This window comes from Prunus avium, chromosome 8 (genome assembly GCF_965620075.1).
Source record: "Prunus avium chromosome 8, drPruAviu1.hap1.1, whole genome shotgun sequence".
In the NCBI taxonomy this organism is placed as follows: Eukaryota; Viridiplantae; Streptophyta; class Magnoliopsida; order Rosales; family Rosaceae; genus Prunus; species Prunus avium.
The window spans coordinates 1,256,878-1,275,297 of record NC_142291.1 but is presented as its reverse complement, the minus strand read 5'-3'; the positions used below and the strand labels follow the sequence as shown (position 1 = coordinate 1,275,297).

Genomic DNA, 18,420 nt, shown 5'->3' with positions numbered 1-18,420 from the left:
GAATCTGACATCAACTATTTATACAAAAGTCCGTGACAAGTTGCCAACCATACCTGTTTGGAAAATCACTTGATGAATTACGCCTCACTAGATTAGACTGGGTTAAATATTATAGCACTTGAAATCCTCGTTTGGTAAGAGACGGGACTAACTTAAATAAAACTGTATAGTAGTGAAAAAAATGCCTCACTCACTCGTCTAATATAATGAGACTGAAAAGTGGTTTGCTAAATAACACACTCACTAAATAGAATACGTGAGTCCAACGCCTCTCTTTAAAAAATATCATAATTTTATTTGTTTTCTTTTAATTATTGTTTTAGATCTATGAATGAATTTTTTTGCTGTATTTATTTTTTTAAGATAAAAATCCTTAGAATATTACAATAATTATTTTGATATTGCATTTGGAAAATCAAACTATAGTAATTTACAAATGTTTGATATTTTTTTATATTGAAACAAGTTTAATAATACATGATGTGATGCTTTCTTTATCAGGAGCAATTTTTACCTTGTCAACTTATATTTTTCAATTTGAAGTCAAAAGTCAAATATACAAAAATTATACATATATATAAATAATTTTTTTAATTATTGTTTTACTTGGTCCCTGAAAAACCTAGAATTATATAGAGTGAGCTTAGCTCCTTTAACAAAGTTTTGACCAACTAAAATTAATCTTGAGAAGCCAAAAAACAAATATCATAATTTTATTCTTCATTAAAAAAAAAAAGAATTTTATTTGTTTTCTTTTTATTATTGTTATAAATCTTTTTTTTTTTCTTCAGATAGATATTGTTATAAATCTTTGAGTTGGGTTTCTCTGTAGCTTTTATTTATCTTTTAAGTCAAAAACCCCAATTAAATTTAAATATTATAAGAATTATTTTTTAGTCTGACACAGCACCAAACATAGGTCTTCACTATTTTTATAATTCAGCTTCTTAATCCGAAGTAGCACCAAAAGTAGGTCAGTACTTAATCCAGCTTAGGCCAATCCGAGACAATCCCATGATTTAGTCCAGTCTGTAACAGTTTGATGTGCCAAACGACCCCTAATAATAGGATATAAAGGTCTTTCTAGGCCGCATAACCCTGGTTCTCAATTGCATTCATATGAAATATGTTTAATCATGTAGGAGTTGATACTTCATCTCAAACTAGATCGCTGGATTTTTTTTTTTTTGGTTATCTTCAAAACTAAGTTATATATATATATACGAGGCGAATCTGTGGCACTATATTTTTGGCACAAGTTTTGACACAATTTTTGGGCCATTAGATTACTCTACTACTTCGATGGTTAAGATTAAATATTACATGGTAAATAGTTTTAATTTTTTAAAATAAACAATCATTAATTTTATTCTCTCTCACTAAAATAAAAGAAAATCTTTCTCTCTCCAACTTTTTTTGCTGAAAGATGTATCTCTCTTGCCTTTTTAATCTCAAATATTTATTAGGGTCTAATAAATAAAGAATCTCACATTATCTTCTTTTGAGAGAGAGACGTGAGAATGTGGGATTGTGGGTTGGGCATTTACTTTTTGGTGAAATTCTTTATTTATTAGATCCTAATAAATATTTAAGATTAAAAAGGCAAGAGAGATACGTCTTCCAGCAAAAAAGTTGGAGAGAGAGATTTTCTTTTATTTTTATGAGACAGAAAATAAAATAAATGATTGTCTATTTAAAAAAATTAAAACTACTTGCCATGTAATATTTAATCTTAACCATCGAAAGGAGATATTTTTATATGTTTCGGGTACACCACGTGACTGGTGTACCATCCAATAAACATAGGACATGTGGAATTATTGTTCGACTTACTGTATTTCTTTTTATGACATGTGGCGGGCTGCATTGGAAATATTTCATATGTCCTCCGTCTATTGGATGGTGCACCAGCCATGTGGTGTACCTGGAACACCCAAAAATTACTCCATCGAAAGTGGAGTAATCTAATGGCCCAAAAGTTGTGTCAAAACTTGTGTCAAAAACGTAGTGCCACGAATCCGCCCCGATATATATATATATACCTTTGGAGGCGATTTCATGGTGGAAATGGTGTCACATGACCTTGTATGACTACTGCCAGAGAAGCCCTCCCTAAATCAGAGGCTATTTTATTGCTTCAAATATGGCTTACAAACTGCTCGAGTTACATGACCTTGTATGATTATTGTATGGATGTCGATGGTTGTTCCTTATTGTTCGAACCTCATAGGAGCTCTTCATTTATGTAGATGCACACCTAAATTATAATCCAATGTTGAAACAAAGTATGAATTTATGCATGGTTTATTCATTAACGGCATTACATACCACATATATTTAATCATACGTAGATCTTATACTTAGTAAATTTTTAGTTTTATTTATTCAATACATTCATTGATAATGTAAAATTACTCCAAAATTCTGTGTTTTAGAGCCTATGTATGTCATTTTTGTTGATTTTTTTTTTCCGATACCTAAACCATACTGATATATCACTGAAAGATCTGTAAATTGGAGCCCCATATTATTTGCACTACAAATATTTTCATCCTTGGTCATAAAAAACCGTGGACTTTGGCTTTTGTAAAAGAACCGCAACGCAAGTGGAGCTTCTGAATATATTCTTATATGGTGCTACAAGAAAAATGGAAGATTGTTGTACTGTTTTCGTTAATCTGAGTGAAGGGATATTGATGCTGTTGTCTAGGAGGCTTATATCTATATATATAAAGCAAAATGCAGAGAATGGTGAAACATTCAAAATACCAGAAAATGCCCTTAGTTAATGCAAACATTAAGAATTAAAATTATTAATTAAATGAGGATAATATGGTAAATTCACACTTTTTCATATTAAATTTTTTTTTAATTAAAAGAAAAATCAGATAATGGATCATCTTTTTATGGAACACAGCTACCTATTATCTTTTTCAATTCTAAAATAAATTTAAATTTTTTTAAAAAAAGCCTCTCACAAGCGCAGAAACGAGTGCAAAGAGGCTAGTGATTATAATGGTAAAGTTTTGAAATAGAAAGAAAGTATTTATTGATTGGAAAGGAGTACACGGCTTTAGACTTGTTGTGGGTTTGTTATTTTCACTTGATTACAAAGCCTTTTGGGTTAATGACCTAAATGGTCCCCAAATTATTGCCCCATTATCATTTTGGTCCACCAACTAAAATTTTCAATTCAAACGTCCTTAAATTTTTTATTTTGTACCAAGATGGTCCATCCGTTACAGATTCCGTTACTTCTGATCACGCGATGGCCACGTGACTGAGTTTTGAAGGGTATATGCGACTTTTTGAGAAGCTCTATCGTTCAAAACCAAAATACCTCCGGTCCCTCAACTATTGCTCTAGTATCATTTTGGTTCACCAACTAAAATTTTTATTTGAACCGTTCTTCAACTTTTTTTTTTTTTGGTATCAAGATGGTGCTACAGTCAAAGTCCATCAATTTTATTGTTATTTATTTTTGTATTTATTTGATTTTAAATTTTTTAATTAATTTAAACAATAGAGAAAAAAAATTATTACTTTTTAAGTCCATGTCAGCAAAAAAAAAAGCCATGTTGGTGGTGAGATTCAATTTTTTCAATTTTAAAATTAGGTACAAGTTCCTATAATAGTTTCCTTTAATTTTTAATTATTGTTTACTCTTTTTAAAAAATTGTTATTTTATATTTATATTTATGTGATTTTAATTAATTTATAGAATAGAGAATTTTTTATTATTAATTGTTAGGTCAGTCTCACGAAAAAAAAAAGCCATGTGGCTGGTGAGATTCAATTTTTAATTTTTTAAAAAGTTTTATAATAGTTTCCTTTAATTTTTAATTATATATTACTATTTTAATTCATAGAGACATTTTTACCCCTCAATTTGACAATGAAATTGACAGACTTTAACAATAGGACCATCTTGATACCAAAAAAAAAAAAAAGAGTTGAAGGACGGTTCAAATGAAAATTTTAGTTGGTGGACCAAAATGATACTAGAGCAATAGTTGGAGGGCCATTAGGATCAATAACCCTTTTAGAGGAGGATACTCACCTAAAAATATGGTTTTGTCCCTCAATTTCACGGAATAATACACAGACTTTGACGGATGGACCATCTTGGTACAAAATAAAAAGTTTAAGGACGTTTGAATTGAAAATTTTAGTTGGTGGACCAAAATGATAATAGGGCAAAAGTTGGGGGACTATTTAGGTCATTAACCCAAGCCTTTTTATAGAAACTCCACACAGTAAAGTTTTGAAATATCATGATATTTCTAGTTTTTACTCAAGTGTGCATTAACTTTTAGGGAGATGGTAGCAATCTTCTCTCTAACTTTTTTTTTTAGACATTTATCTCTTTTTCTCATGACATGTGACACTTTTCATTAAAATATTATCATTAATACAACAAATAAGCTAGTTTTTATTTTCCAAGTTTACCCTTCATTAATAAATACTAGCCTCTCTGCACGCGCTTCCGCGCCTGCGAGAGGCTTTTTTAAAAAAAAATTAAAAATGATTTTAGAATTAAAAAAGATAATAGGTAGTTGTGTTCCATAAAAATAGGCCATTATCTGATTTTTCTTTTAATTTTATTTTTTTTTAAATATGAAAAAGTGTGAATTTACCATATTATCCTCATTTAATTAATAATTTCAATTCTTAATGTTTGCATTAACCAATGGCATTTTCTGGTATTTTGAATGTTTCACCATTCTCTGCCTTTTGCTTTATATATATAGATAACCAAATGCTTTTTAATTTTTATTATTTTTAATTAAACACATTAACAAATTAGAGCATCTCCAGGGGATATGTAAAATACCAAACATCAAATTTAAATTTGATGGCTGATGTGGCAATTTGACATCTTACACAGCTTTACACTCCACCCGATATATCAAATTAAATTATTATTTTATTATATTTTAGTGTTGATTTATTTTTAATTAAAAAGAAAAGAAAAGAAAATAACCCAGAGATGCAAGGATGTCGAACGCATCTTTGTTCTCAGCGCACAGAGTTCGATAAGGCACCTTGTACACTCTACTGGTTGCCAACTTTGCCAGCCATCTGGAAATAGAAAGGTGTAGAGAACAAGAACAAGAACTACATAGCCGTACTCTTTCGGTAGCAATTCAACTGCATTGGTGGCCATTTGTTCTTTTTTGTTTTTTTGAAATGAAAAATCTGGAGCTTTTCTGATTGGGGTTGGTATGAATGTGATGATGGGATCCAAATTAGGCCCTGCAAATAGGTTATTTGTCGACTTTTTGATTGACCAACTATGTTTGGATATGGATGGAGGTCTTCTTCTCTTCTCATCTCTTCAGCCAGTATTTTGACGTGTGAGGGAGCTGCGAAGAGGAAAAGTCCTAACTCATTGGTTAATGTGTTTAGTTAACAATATTAAAATTAAAAAGCATTTGGTAATATTTAATGACCCATATTTAATTAGGGTAAATTTGGAAAATAAAAACTAAATTATTTTATGTATTAATGATATTATTTTAAGAATAAAAAAAGGTCTACATGAAAGAGGGAAAGTACAAAAAGAGAAGTTCAGAAAAAGAGTTGCTGGCATTAGCTTTACTCCACTTACGCTAAAAAAGAGCAACCCCAAGACAAGCTTCAAGGAAATTGAATTGGCAGTCTGAGGGTGTGTGTGTGTGTGTGTGTGTGAGAGAGAGAGAGAGAGAGAGAGAGAGTAAACAACAGAAAGAAGAGGAGATGGCTTCCGCTGTGATAGACCTTTCCATCGGCAAACTAGGATCGTTTCTCGAAAGCGAAGCGTCCCTGCTAGCAGGAGTTCATGACGAGCTTGAAGAAATCAAGCTCGAGATGTTAACCATGAAAGCCTTCTTGGCAGACGCAGAAAGAAAAGGAGCTTTGGGTGAAGTGGAGAAAACATGGGTGGAAAATGTGAGGGACGTATCCATGGACGTTCAAGACATCATTGACGAGTTTCAATATCAAGTAAACAAGCAGAGAAGTTGGGGTCCATACAGAAGAGCCTTTCGTCAAACAATTTGCTTCCCCAAGGGTCTTTGGGAGAGGCATTGGATCGCCACCAAGTTGCAAAGGATCATCAAAACAATCAGAGCCATTCCAGAGAGAAGCAAACGTTATGGTGTTCATCGTATCGAGGGCCTGAGGAATAGTTCTGATCATTACGATCCCAATCGAGTCAAAATCTATGGTGAGTCGTCTCTTTTCTTTAAAGATGATGAACTTTTTGGGATCGAAGATGCTAAAGCGAAGTTAGTTGGATGGTTGCTGTCTGGAGAGCCTCAAAGGACTGTAATTTCAGTGGTTGGTATGGGGGGTTCGGGCAAGACAACTTTAGTTGCAAACACCTTCAAAACTCAAACTGCAAAGTTTCATTGCTACGCGTGGCTCACTGTCTCAAAAACTTACAACATTGAAGATCTGTTAAGGGTCTTGATAACAGAACTTTCTAAATCAGCAATGGAAGATGTTTCTCAAGACTTGAGCAATATGAGCTACATGCATCTGGTGGCAATGGTGACCAACTATTTGCAGCCAAAGAGGTATATGATTGTGTTAGATGATGTGTGGAATATATACCTTTGGACTCAAATCCACGTAGCACTTCCAGATGGAGCCTATGGAAGCCGAGTTATGCTTACAACTCGAAACGAAGACATTGCTTCTTTTCCATTTGAGGCTGGAAGTCATGTTCACCATGTTCAGCCTCTTAATGAGAAGGCGGCTTGGGCTCTTTTTTCCAAGAAAGCTTTCTCTAGCTGGCCTAACGGCTGTTGCCCACCAGAGCTTGAATCCATTGCTTGGGATCTTCTTGTAAAATGCCAAGGCTTACCTCTTGGAATTGCGGCCTTGGGTGCTCTCATGTCAACCAGAAGATTGCCGTCTGACTGGATGAAATTTTCCAGCACTTTGAATTGGGAGCTAAGTAACAACCCGACGCTTGACGTAGTGAAGAGCATCTTGCTGTTAAGCTTTAATGACTTAACTTATCGACTAAAGCATTGCTTCTTATATTTGTGCATTTTCCCAGAAGATTATGTGATTGACTCTGCAAGGCTTTTTAGATTGTGGATGGCAGAGGGATTTGTGGAAAGAGTCGAAGGGCCTAAGCCGGAAGACATTGCTAAAAGCTACGTAGCAGAGCTCACTTGTCGATGCATGGTACAAGTTGTTAGGAGGGATCCATTTGGAATGGCCAAAACGTTTAAGGTGCACGACCTTTTACGAGAAATTGCGCTTTCAATTTCTAAAGCGGAGAAATTTTGTACCATTTTTTATGAGCAAAAAACAAATGAAGATAGCAAAGCTCCCCATCGCCTATCAATGCAAGCAAATTATGAAGAATTACAAACATACAGAGACATGTCAAAGGTTCGCACCTTCTTTATTTTTGCTCCGAAGATATCTGATTCTTCTTCAGTTGAAAAACTGCCCTCTGGTTTCAAGCTCTTAAGGGTTTTGGATCTTAAACATGTCCCGATTTCTCAACTCCCATATGAAATAGTTCATTTTTTTAACATGAAGTACTTAAATTTGAAAGGAACAAAAGTGAAAGAGCTTCCGAGAGACATAGGAAAACTTCATAATTTGGAAACCCTGGACATTAGGCATTCCAAAATTCGCTCGCTTCCAGCGGGGATTGTGAAGTTAAAACACTTACGACATCTTTTGATGTACCATTGCAATTTTGAAGCGCTTTTTAGGTCTTATTATTTCTTTGATGGCACACAAGTACCACTCGACATATGTAAGCTAAAGCACTTACAAGTTTTGGATGCTATTGAGTTGAGAGACGGGTTAATCAAACAACTTGGACGCTTGACCCAACTCACAAGAACGAGCATAACAAATTTGAGAGAGGCCGATGAGGAAGACTTGTGCAAGTCCATCCAACGTTTGAGACACCTTGAACACTTGTTTGTCCATACAAGTTCTGAGGATGAAGTGTTACGCTTGCACGCATTGCCATCTGCTCCTCCTATGCTCAAGGCACTTGGTCTAATTGGTAAATTAGAGAGCGTGCCGCTTTGGTTTCATTCTCTATATAGCCTTACAGCATTGAGATTGCATTGGTCAAGATTAACGGAAGATTTTGTTCCTCACATCAAAGCTCTGCCTAATTTGACCATACTTCGGCTAAACAACTCATACGTCGGAAATCAACTGGTCTTTCAAACTGGATTCCCAAGGCTTGCTGAATTGTACTTGATGGATTTTTCTCAGTTGAATGCGATCAACATAGAGAAGGGGGCGATGCCTGCATTACAGACACTGGTAATTACTGAATGCATGAAGCTAGAGCAATTGCCTAATGGAATCGAACAACTTACATGTCTCCACACTTTCGATCTGGTAAATGTTCCCAACGAAATCGTGGAGCGAATACGTGGAGAAGGAAGCTTGGATCATGACAAAGTTCAGCACATCTCTGAAATCAGTTATCACTATAAAAGTGAATCTGGGTGGTCTGGGGAAAGATTACGATCTTGTAACGAATGGATCGTTCGACCCTCATCTTCTCAGCTCAATATTCTGTCCCGGGATGGTCTACCTTATTTACCAGGTGATAACTCTTTGTTATGCTTAGTTTCTTCTTCTAATCTGCGCTTGCTCTTGCCTCCCCCTTCTCATATATTCAGTAACTGACGTTTTGTTATTTTATAGGTCATTGACATTTTGAACAATGAAAGGTAGGGCCTGCATGCCAACCAATATCGTTATACTTTAAATTTGTGAACAAACTTCTGAAAAACTAGATTTACAGTATATGTTCATGCGACGTTTTGTTCTCTCTCTCTCTCTCTCTCTCTCTCTCTCTCTCTCTCTCTCTCTTAATACCTTCTGCAATCTTTTTATAGGTAATTGATGTGGGGGATGAATAAAGTAGCGCTGACTCTGCATTGATCCATGTTCATCTCTAAATTGGAGCAGATCACTTCAGAGATTTCGGGTGCTTAGAATTTCCAGTCCAATAAGATCAGTCCAAGACTTGGCTTTGTGATAATGGCTTAAATGTAAAGTATACCGGTCTTGCTATTGTTTACCTTAATGCTATGTGTGTATTAATTACAATTTGCCACCGTGCTACTCTATATATATGTATGCGTCTTTATCATTTGCGTCTTCCCAAAGAATTATTTGAACTTTACACATGAAAGCTGATTCGTTCATTGCCTCTGGCGTTGGCTGTTGAAGTTGACGAGCCTCAAAGGTATTAAAAAATTTCGAGATCATATTTTATACGCAATAGACTTCAATGAATCAAAGAAGGAATGCAAATAGAACTTGAAATATGGATTTTGGCGCTCTCTGCTTGTCCCGAGGATGGGAAGAATCCATAAGTGCAGTTATTCCTTTGGTATGATCTTCTTGTCTTCCCTGAAATAAAACTCTTGTTCAAATGAAAATTAAGGCATCATGTGAAACTAAAATATGTAATTCCCCTATATTTTTGGGGACAACAAGTCTTCACAACATGTGATGACTGAAGTTGATAACAAGTCTTCACAAAGTAACATATGGTGACTCACTTGACAATTAGCAAGCAATCTTGAAAGTAGCAACATGCAGATTTAAGTGCCTGAGTGTGGTTATGCATGCGCATGTTGAGTTTTTACCTCTACAGCATCCTTGAGAGGCCCCCAGCATTCAATTCTATTGTACTTCTTCAAATTGGAATGAAAATGAACCCGAACCAAGGCATCCAATAGCTCAGGATGTGTTGAGAAGTCAACTAAATCCCAATAATATATTAGGGATTGAGGGATGAGCCAAATTATATGTAACTGATTGTACATGATTTGCTTTCCTTTATTAGTCTCTTGATTGTACGAAACCCTTGACATTGTAAAGAGAAAATCATCCAGTAATCAAATATTCTTCCTTTGATTACAATTTTACAGGATGCTCTCTGAAAAGTAGTGAGTCTCCATCTCAGCTACGTATAGAAACCAAAAGTAAGGAAATATTTAAGTTACAAAACATTCATTCAAACCATCTCAGGATTGCCAAAGTACTTAATAAAGTCGAGCAACATCTCAGACTTAGTGTAATATCACCCCTTTCATGATATTTGGTATGAGAATTGCGACATTATTACTAAATGGTATCTGTGTATCTAACATTTTTGGCTTGTGTTTTCTAATGAGTTGGCTGTGCAACGTATATGACTATGCATGGCCATGGAAGTGTTCATATCATATAGGCCTTTTAGAGTTACGTTCTCAAGCACCTCAGTTTCCTAATTATTCCCTTTTGCAAATAGGAAAGGATATCAGAGTACAGTCTTAGAAGAAATGCTTACCAAAGGCATTTCTTTCGTGCAAAATTTCAGTATGTTGTTTCGTGCAAAAATGAATGGGAGTGGACTTTAAAACCCATTCTATTCTAATTAGTCCAGGTAAGCACACCAAACAGGACCTAAAGAAACAACATATGTAAAGCGTGCAACCCACATGAAACATAAACCTACACAAAGTATCCCACATGATAATAATAATTCAACTTAAATGTCAAATGTCATAGAAATTCAACTTAAATTCGCTCCACATGAAAAAGTCGACTCTAAAAAAAATCCCTGCAAGTCCAGAATTCACCATTGGAGGAGAATATGTTGACCCCTGAAAATTGCCCACAAACTGCTTAATGAAATGCTCCAGAGGGCACAGCACACCAGAGCGCATTCATTTATTTTTATATTACTCAATTTACTTAAGTTTACAATGTAAATAAGGAAGTTCTCCCCCATTTGGATTCAAATAAAAATACTAGAAAATCAAATTCCCACTAAATCAAAATATGAAAAATCGGTTTTAGCGCAAAATACAATTTAGGCTAAAAATGATGGCTCATTAAGTCAATATATACTTCATACTAAAATCCCATAAAATCAAGTTTTCTTATTTGATGTGTAAGGAATAAAAGCCGCCAAAAATTATCTTGAGAAAATGATTATTCCAAAAAATCGTTTTTCATACTTAGCCAATATTTTTACATAAAATAATTTTTCATGTATGATATGAATGCTTGAAGGGACCTAAGGTCAATCTAGGTAAAAAGCCTTAGATGTTCAATCTACAAAGAGTTTTACAAGAATAACCTAACTCTTACGTATTGAAGAAATATTTGCTTGAAAAAGCTCCCCTTAAGACAGTACTCATAAGGGTCCAAAGTTTGAGAGCTGGAGCCTAAAAGAAATGCAAATAAAGCCCAAAAGCAAAACGACGACGTACCTCAAAAATAACGTAAATGCCCTAAAATGAGCAGGATTGCACTAATATATGCCAGCTCTTCGGTCGAATAGGACGAGACGCCTTGGGAGATGAAGAGTATTGCTCTAATTTTTTTGGTTTATTATCACATTCTTAGAGATATTTCTGGTTTATTGCAGTGTGTGTTTAATTTTCGAAGTTGATGCAGTTCTCTTTGATAATGAACATGAGTATTTTGTATGGTTTTATCTATTAACTATGAATTAGAATCCTATCATTTCATTTCGATGGGTCTATTTCGGATAGAACTTTTTTTAACCTTTTACACGTTGACCCCCGGAATGAAAATTCATGGATCCGCCACTGCTTACCGTAGATAAAACTTGCAGGGGCTTTGGTTTTGTTTGAAGGGAGATTGGGGGAAGAGAGAAAAAGACGGAGAGAGAAGGGAGAGAGTATGGGGAGCTGGGGAGGAGAGGGTGGGGTGGGGATCGGTGGCACTAAGGAGATGCTGGGGAAGATAGAGGTGCTGGGCTTTGGGGAAGAAGGTGGGGACAACTTGAGATAGGTTTTTTATTTTGTTTTTTTTTAATATTTAGTAAATTAATATAATAATTTTTTACAAAGTATTACGAAAGCTGTAAAAAAAAATTACTAAATTAAAGTAAAGCCAATACATCAAATAAGGGTAAATATGGAAAATAAAAGTTAGATTGTTTGATGTATTAATGGCATTGTTTTTTTTTTTTTTTTTTGAGAGGGGCGATAGCATATTAAACTCACACACACTACACTGATGCAAGGACTCGAACCCAGGACCTTGCCTGAGGGAGTAAATACTCCAAACCACTACACTAGTGGGTCATTTGCATTAATGGCATTGTTTTAAGTGTAAAGAAAATGACACATATCATGAGGGAAAGGAGAAGGTCCAAAAGAGAAGGTTTCTAGCATTCCCCTTAGTTTATTGAGCCCTGGCCTCATAGCTGTTTGGAAAAGCAGGTGATGGCTGCTTTTCAAAACTGTTGTTTGTATTTGTAACCACTAGGGTGGGAGGCATCTCATAGCGTACCAACCGTACCTAACCAAAAATTTGATTTGATCTGGTTAAATGACTTTTTTCTTCAATTTTACCTAACCAAAGATTTGATTTGATTTGGTTAAATGACTTTTTTCTTCAATTAGTCTGATTCAATCCAAATCGAAAAGTTTGCTTAAGGGACTGGTTAATAATACCTCTAATCCGGCATAAATTCATACCAAACTTATATTTATAATTATTTTATTATTTAAATCAATTCAGTATAGTAGTAGTAGGATATAAAGGTTTCCCTAGGGTGCATAACTCTGGTTCTCAATTGCATTCATATGAAATATGTTTATTTTATCACTTTCATTATTGATTTAGAGAGATATTTTCCCATTTCCTTTTTGTCTACTTACACTCTCTTTTGTTTTTTAATATTTTTTTTAATCAATTTAATTATTTTTTGTTATTTCTCTTTCGTATTCTACCTTTACCCATAATTAAGGTTTTGACAACTAAAATTAAGAAAAGTTCACAGAAAAGAAGTCCCATCGATAAAAAAAAAAACAACAAAAAGATCTCTATACAAAATTCCAACAAACTAAACCATCTTTAACTTGTGTTTCAATTGCTCTCAAATGATTTCCAATCCTCAAGTAAGCTTTGAATCCCCAAAAATATACTCAAATACCATAACAAAGCATTGAATTGCTGAGTAATTTCTCAAAAACCCCAAACTGGAGAAATTCCAAAATCTCAACAACCCTTAAAATTAACTTAGTTTGTGGGGCTCAATCTCACAATCATGTGAGCAAAAACGGTTCATGGATCCAACAACTAGGAAGAAAGTTATGATTTTTTGAAAAAATTTCAACCAAACTTCATTTTTGGAAGTTGCAGACTCGCACAAGAAGGAAGATGAAAGAAATTAATGCAGGGTAAGGGTAGAATAGGAAAGAGAAAGAACAAAAATAAAGAACAAAATTGATTAAAAAGTATTAAAAAACAAAAGAGAGTTTAAGTGAACAAAAGGAGAATGGGAAAATCAGCAAGTTGATACTTTATCTCAAACTAGCTAGCCCCTTGGCGTAGAATTTTTTTGTTAATATATATATATATATATATATTTAAAATCTTCATAACCGAGTTATATATATAGCGGTTGGGTTGAGTCAGTTTTGGTCCTAACCAAAAACCCAACCTATACATAGTGGTTTTTTTATTTCTTGGGCCCAAGACTCACTTATTATTAGGTCAACCCAACCCTTTTGTGATCGGGTTGAGCGATTAGGTAGGGGTTAGGGGTGAGCACAATTTTGGGTCAACCCGACCAAACCACCAAACCTAATCATAGTGAGTTTGGTTGGGTTGGGTGGCCTAAAAATGAGCGGGTCTTGCGTTCAAAAAATCGTAAACGGCTATGTACGGGTTGGAACCAAAACTTAAAAGTATGCTTAATTTTGAGTTAACCCGACCGAACCGCCCAACTCAATCACAAAAAATTTGGGTTGAGTTGAATTGACCTAATAATAAGTAGGTCTTGAGTCCAAGAATTCATAAACCGCTCGCTCTATATTTACTTTAGCTAGTTATTTAGACTCGGATGTTCCCATTTAATTTTTCTATCCCTTTTTCTTTTTCCTGAGTTGTACCAGCTGAATATCCCAAAACTCATACAACAACTTTTCCACAATATTTATTGCTAGCATAACTTGAGGAACTTTTTTATTGGAAAATTAACTTATTCCTTTGTTACCAAATTTGCCAACAAATTGTAACAGAGTCCAAACTTGTCTTGCAAAAGAACAGTCCACAAACAAATGATTATATTTGGGCAAGCGAAAATTGTTGGCCTGAAGCTAATTAAGAAAAGATGGTTCACAATAACAGCCGCATCCGATACTATGACCTTTAAGATGGACCCTTAGCCCCGACACCAACTGTGAAATTTCGCTTTTGCAAAAGAAAAGCAACCCAACATGAGCTTGTCTTGTGAGTATATTCTTATCGTGCTACAAGAAAACGAAGATAGATTTGTTTGTTTATACTAAATGGAGACACCAAGATTGGTTACAATTGTGATACCAAAATTTGGAATTTTTTCATTTGCAAAACAAAAGCAACATGAGCTTGTGAATAAATTGATTCTTATCGTGCTACAAGAAAGCGAAGATATGTTTGTTTTTTGGTGCCATTTTCCATAAGAAACGTGGACTTTGGCTTTTGCAAAAAGGAAATCAACACAGGAGGAGCTCCTGAATATATTCTTATATCGTGCTACAAGAAAATGAAGATTCCTGTGTTTTACTAAACAAGAGCAACCCCAAGACAACCTTGCATGTGTGTGACGAGTACATTCTTCTTGTGCTGCAAGAAACTTGACTTGGCAGTCTGAGAGAGAGAGAGAGAGAGAGAGAGTAAACAGCGCCGGAGAAGAAGAGGAGATGGCTTCCGCTGTGATAGACCTTTCCATCGGCAAACTAGGATTGTTTCTCGAAAGCGAAGCATCTCTGCTAGCAGGAGTTCATGATGAGCTTGAAGAAATCAAGCTCGAGTTATTAACCATGAAAGCCTTCTTGGCAGACGCAGAAAGAAAAGGAGCTCTGAGTGAAGTGGAGAAAACATGGGTGGAAAATGTGAGGGACGTATCCAAGGACGTTCAAGACATCATTGACGAGTTTCAATATCAAGTAAACAAGCAGAGAAGTTGGGGCCCACACAGAAGAGCCTTTCGTCAAACAATTTGCTTCCCCAAGGGTCTTTGGGAGAGGCATTGGATCGCCACCAAGTTGCAACGGATCATCAAAACAATCAAAGCCATTCCAGAGAGAAACCGACGTTATGGTGTTGATCGTATCGAAGGCCTGAGGAATAGTTCTGATCATTACGATCCCAATCGAGTCAAAATCTACGGCGAGTCGTCTCTTTTCTTTAAAGATGATGAACTTTTCGGGATCGAAGATGCTAAAGCGAAGTTAGTTGGATGGTTGCTGTCTGGAGAGCCTCAAAGGACTGTAATTTCAGTGGTTGGTATGGGGGGTTCGGGCAAGACAACTTTAGTTGCAAACACCTTCAAAACTCAAACTGCAAAGTTTCATTGCTACGCGTGGCTCACTGTCTCAAAAACTTACAACATTGAAGATCTGTTAAGGGTCTTGATAACAGAACTTTCTAAATCAGCAATGGAAGATGTTTCTCAAGACTTGAGCAATATGAGCTACATGCATCTGGTGGCAATGGTGACCAACTATTTGCAGCCAAAGAGGTATATGATTGTGTTAGATGATGTGTGGAATATATACCTTTGGACTCAAATCCACGTAGCACTTCCAGATGGAGCCTATGGAAGCCGAGTTATGCTTACAACTCGAAACGAAGACATTGCTTCTTTTCCATTTGAGGCTGGAAGTCATGTTCACCATGTTCAGCCTCTTAATGAGAAGGCGGCTTGGGCTCTTTTTTCCAAGAAAGCTTTCTCTAGCTGGCCTAACGGCTGTTGCCCACCAGAGCTTGAATCCATTGCTTGGGATCTTCTTGTAAAATGCCAAGGCTTACCTCTTGGAATTGCAGCCTTGGGTGCTCTCATGTCAACCAGAAGATTGCCGTCTGACTGGATGAAATTTTCCAGCACTTTGAATTGGGAGCTAAGTAACAACCCGAAGCTTGACGTAGTGAAGAGCATCTTGCTGTTAAGCTTTAATGACTTATCTTATCGACTAAAGCATTGCTTCTTATATTTGTGCATTTTCCCAGAAGATTATGTGATTGACTCTGCAAGGCTTTTTAGATTGTGGATGGCAGAGGGATTTGTGGAAAGAGTCGAAGGGCCTAAGCCGGAAGACATTGCTAAAAGCTATGTAGCAGAGCTCACTTGTCGATGCATGGTACAAGTTGTTAGGAGGGATCCATTTGGAATGGCCAAAACGTTTAAGGTGCACGACCTTTTACGAGAAATTGCGCTTTCAATTTCTAAAGCGGAGAAATTTTGTACCATTTTTGATGAGCAAAAAACAAATGAAGATAGCAAAGCTCCCCATCGCCTATCAATGCAAGCAAATTATGGAGAATTACAAACATACAGAGACATGTCAAAGGTTCGCACCTTCTTTATTTTTGCTCCGAAGATATCTGATTCTTCTTCAGTTGAAAAACTGCCCTCTGGTTTCAAACTCTTAAGGGTTTTGGATCTTAAACATGTCCCGATTTCTCAACTCCCATATGAAATAGTTCATTTTTTTAACATGAAGTACTTAAATTTGAAAGGAACAAAAGTGAAAGAGCTTCCGAGAGACATAGGAAAACTTCATAATTTGGAAACCCTGGACATTAGGCATTCCAAAATTCGCTCGCTTCCAGCGGGGATTGTGAAGTTAAAACACTTACGACATCTTTTGATGTACCATTGCAATTTTGAAGCGCTTTTTAGGTCTTATTATTTCTTTGATGGCACACAAGTACCACTCGACATATGTAAGCTAAAGCACTTACAAGTTTTGGATGCTATTGAGTTGAGAGACGGGTTAATCAAACAACTTGGACGCTTGACCCAACTCACAAGAACGAGCATAACAAATTTGGGAGAGGCCGATGAGGAAGACTTGTGCAAGTCCATCCAACGTTTGAGACACCTTGAACACTTGTTTGTCCATACAAGTTCTGAGGATGAAGTGTTACGCTTGCACGCATTGCCATCTGCTCCTCCTATGCTCAAGGCACTTGGTCTAATTGGTAAATTAGAGAGCGTGCCGCTTTGGTTTCATTCTCTATATAGCCTTACAGCATTGAGATTGCATTGGTCAAGATTAACGGAAGATTTTGTTCCTCACATCAAAGCTCTGCCTAATTTGACCATACTTCGGCTAAACAACTCATACGTCGGAAATCAACTGGTCTTTCAAACTGGATTCCCAAGGCTTGCTGAATTGTACTTGATGGATTTTTCTCAGTTGAATGCGATCAACATAGAGAAGGGGGCGATGCCTGCATTACAGACACTGGTAATTACTGAATGCATGAAGCTAGAGCAATTGCCTAATGGAATCGAACAACTTACATGTCTCCACACTTTCGATCTGGTAAATGTTCCCAATGAAATCGTGGAGCGAATACGTGGAGAAGGAAGCTTGGATCATGACAAAGTTCAGCACATCTCTGAAATCAGTTATCACTACAAAAGTGAATATGGGTGGTCTGGGGAAAGATTGCGATCGTGTAACGAATGGATCGTTCGACCCTCATCTTCTCAGCTCGATATTCTGTCCCGGGATGGTCTACCTTATTTACCAGGTGATAACTCTTTGTTATGTTTTGCTAAGTTTCTTCTTCTAATATTCGCTCGCTTTTGCCTCCCCCTTCTCATATATTTAGTAACAAATAATGCTACTCTTATCATATCACATTCCTATACCACCTTATGTGGCAAATGAGGTGGACAACCACATCAATTAAATTTATTTAACATTTTCTTTTCTTTTATGATTTATTAACACTTTAAAAAGCACTGTTAATACACTTCATTGATTTAATTGATGTGGCATATGATATGGACGTGCCACATCATGTGATATAGAAATTTGGGATAAAAATATAGTAAGTGTAGCATTACTCATTCAGTAACTGATGCCTTGTTATTTTATAGGTCATTGACGTTTTGTACAATGAAAAGGGTCAGACAAAATAAAAGGTAGGGCCTGCACATGCCAACCAGTATCGTTATACTTTAAATTTGTTAACCAACTTCTGAAAAACTTGATTTACAATATATGTTCATGTGACGTTTTGTTCTCTCTCTCTCTCTCTCTCTCTCTCTCTCTCAATATACTTGTACAATATTTTTATAGGTAATTGATGTGGGAGGTCAATAAAGTAGCGCCGACTCTGCATTGATCCATGTAAATTGGAGCATATCAGAGAGAGATTTCGGGTGCTTAGAATTTCCAGTCCAATAAGATCAGTCCAAGACTTGATAAATTATTACCAAATAATAATGGCTTAAATGTAAAGTATACCGGTATTGCTATTGTTTACCTTAATGCTATGTGTGTATTAATTACTAATTTGCTACCATGCTACTCTATATATGCATGTGTCCACTTTATTATGTATGCCTACGAACTATGCGCGTTTATGCGTGGTCAAATCCAGTTTGTGTCCACTTCACACCCT

The 18,420-nt window shown here is 35.9% G+C and overlaps 2 protein-coding genes across 2 annotated transcripts; both read left to right on the top strand.

Annotated features, from left to right (window-relative positions):
* The first annotated feature begins 5,574 nt into the window (after nucleotides 1-5,574).
* LOC148291098 (disease resistance protein RPM1-like) lies at nucleotides 5,575-9,133 on the top strand. The gene is made up of 3 exons (XM_088244909.1): nucleotides 5,575-8,581; nucleotides 8,683-8,708; nucleotides 8,877-9,133. The coding sequence occupies exons 1-2, from the start codon at nucleotides 5,740-5,742 to the stop codon at nucleotides 8,688-8,690; spliced, it is 2,850 nt and encodes a 949-aa protein (XP_088101035.1). The 5' UTR covers nucleotides 5,575-5,739; the 3' UTR covers nucleotides 8,691-8,708; nucleotides 8,877-9,133.
* Nucleotides 9,134-14,645: 5,512 nt separating this feature from the next.
* LOC148291097 (disease resistance protein RPM1-like) lies at nucleotides 14,646-18,186 on the top strand. The gene is made up of 3 exons (XM_088245154.1): nucleotides 14,646-17,541; nucleotides 17,894-17,938; nucleotides 18,096-18,186. The coding sequence occupies exons 1-2, from the start codon at nucleotides 14,700-14,702 to the stop codon at nucleotides 17,899-17,901; spliced, it is 2,850 nt and encodes a 949-aa protein (XP_088101280.1). The 5' UTR covers nucleotides 14,646-14,699; the 3' UTR covers nucleotides 17,902-17,938; nucleotides 18,096-18,186.
* The last annotated feature ends 234 nt before the right edge of the window (nucleotides 18,187-18,420 follow it).

Excerpts from the sequence above, each read along its gene's own strand:
- LOC148291097 (XM_088245154.1), top strand. The coding sequence starts at position 14,700 with ATGGCTTCCGCTGTGATAGACCTTTCCATCGGCAAACTAGGATTGTTT.
- LOC148291098 (XM_088244909.1), top strand. The coding sequence starts at position 5,740 with ATGGCTTCCGCTGTGATAGACCTTTCCATCGGCAAACTAGGATCGTTT.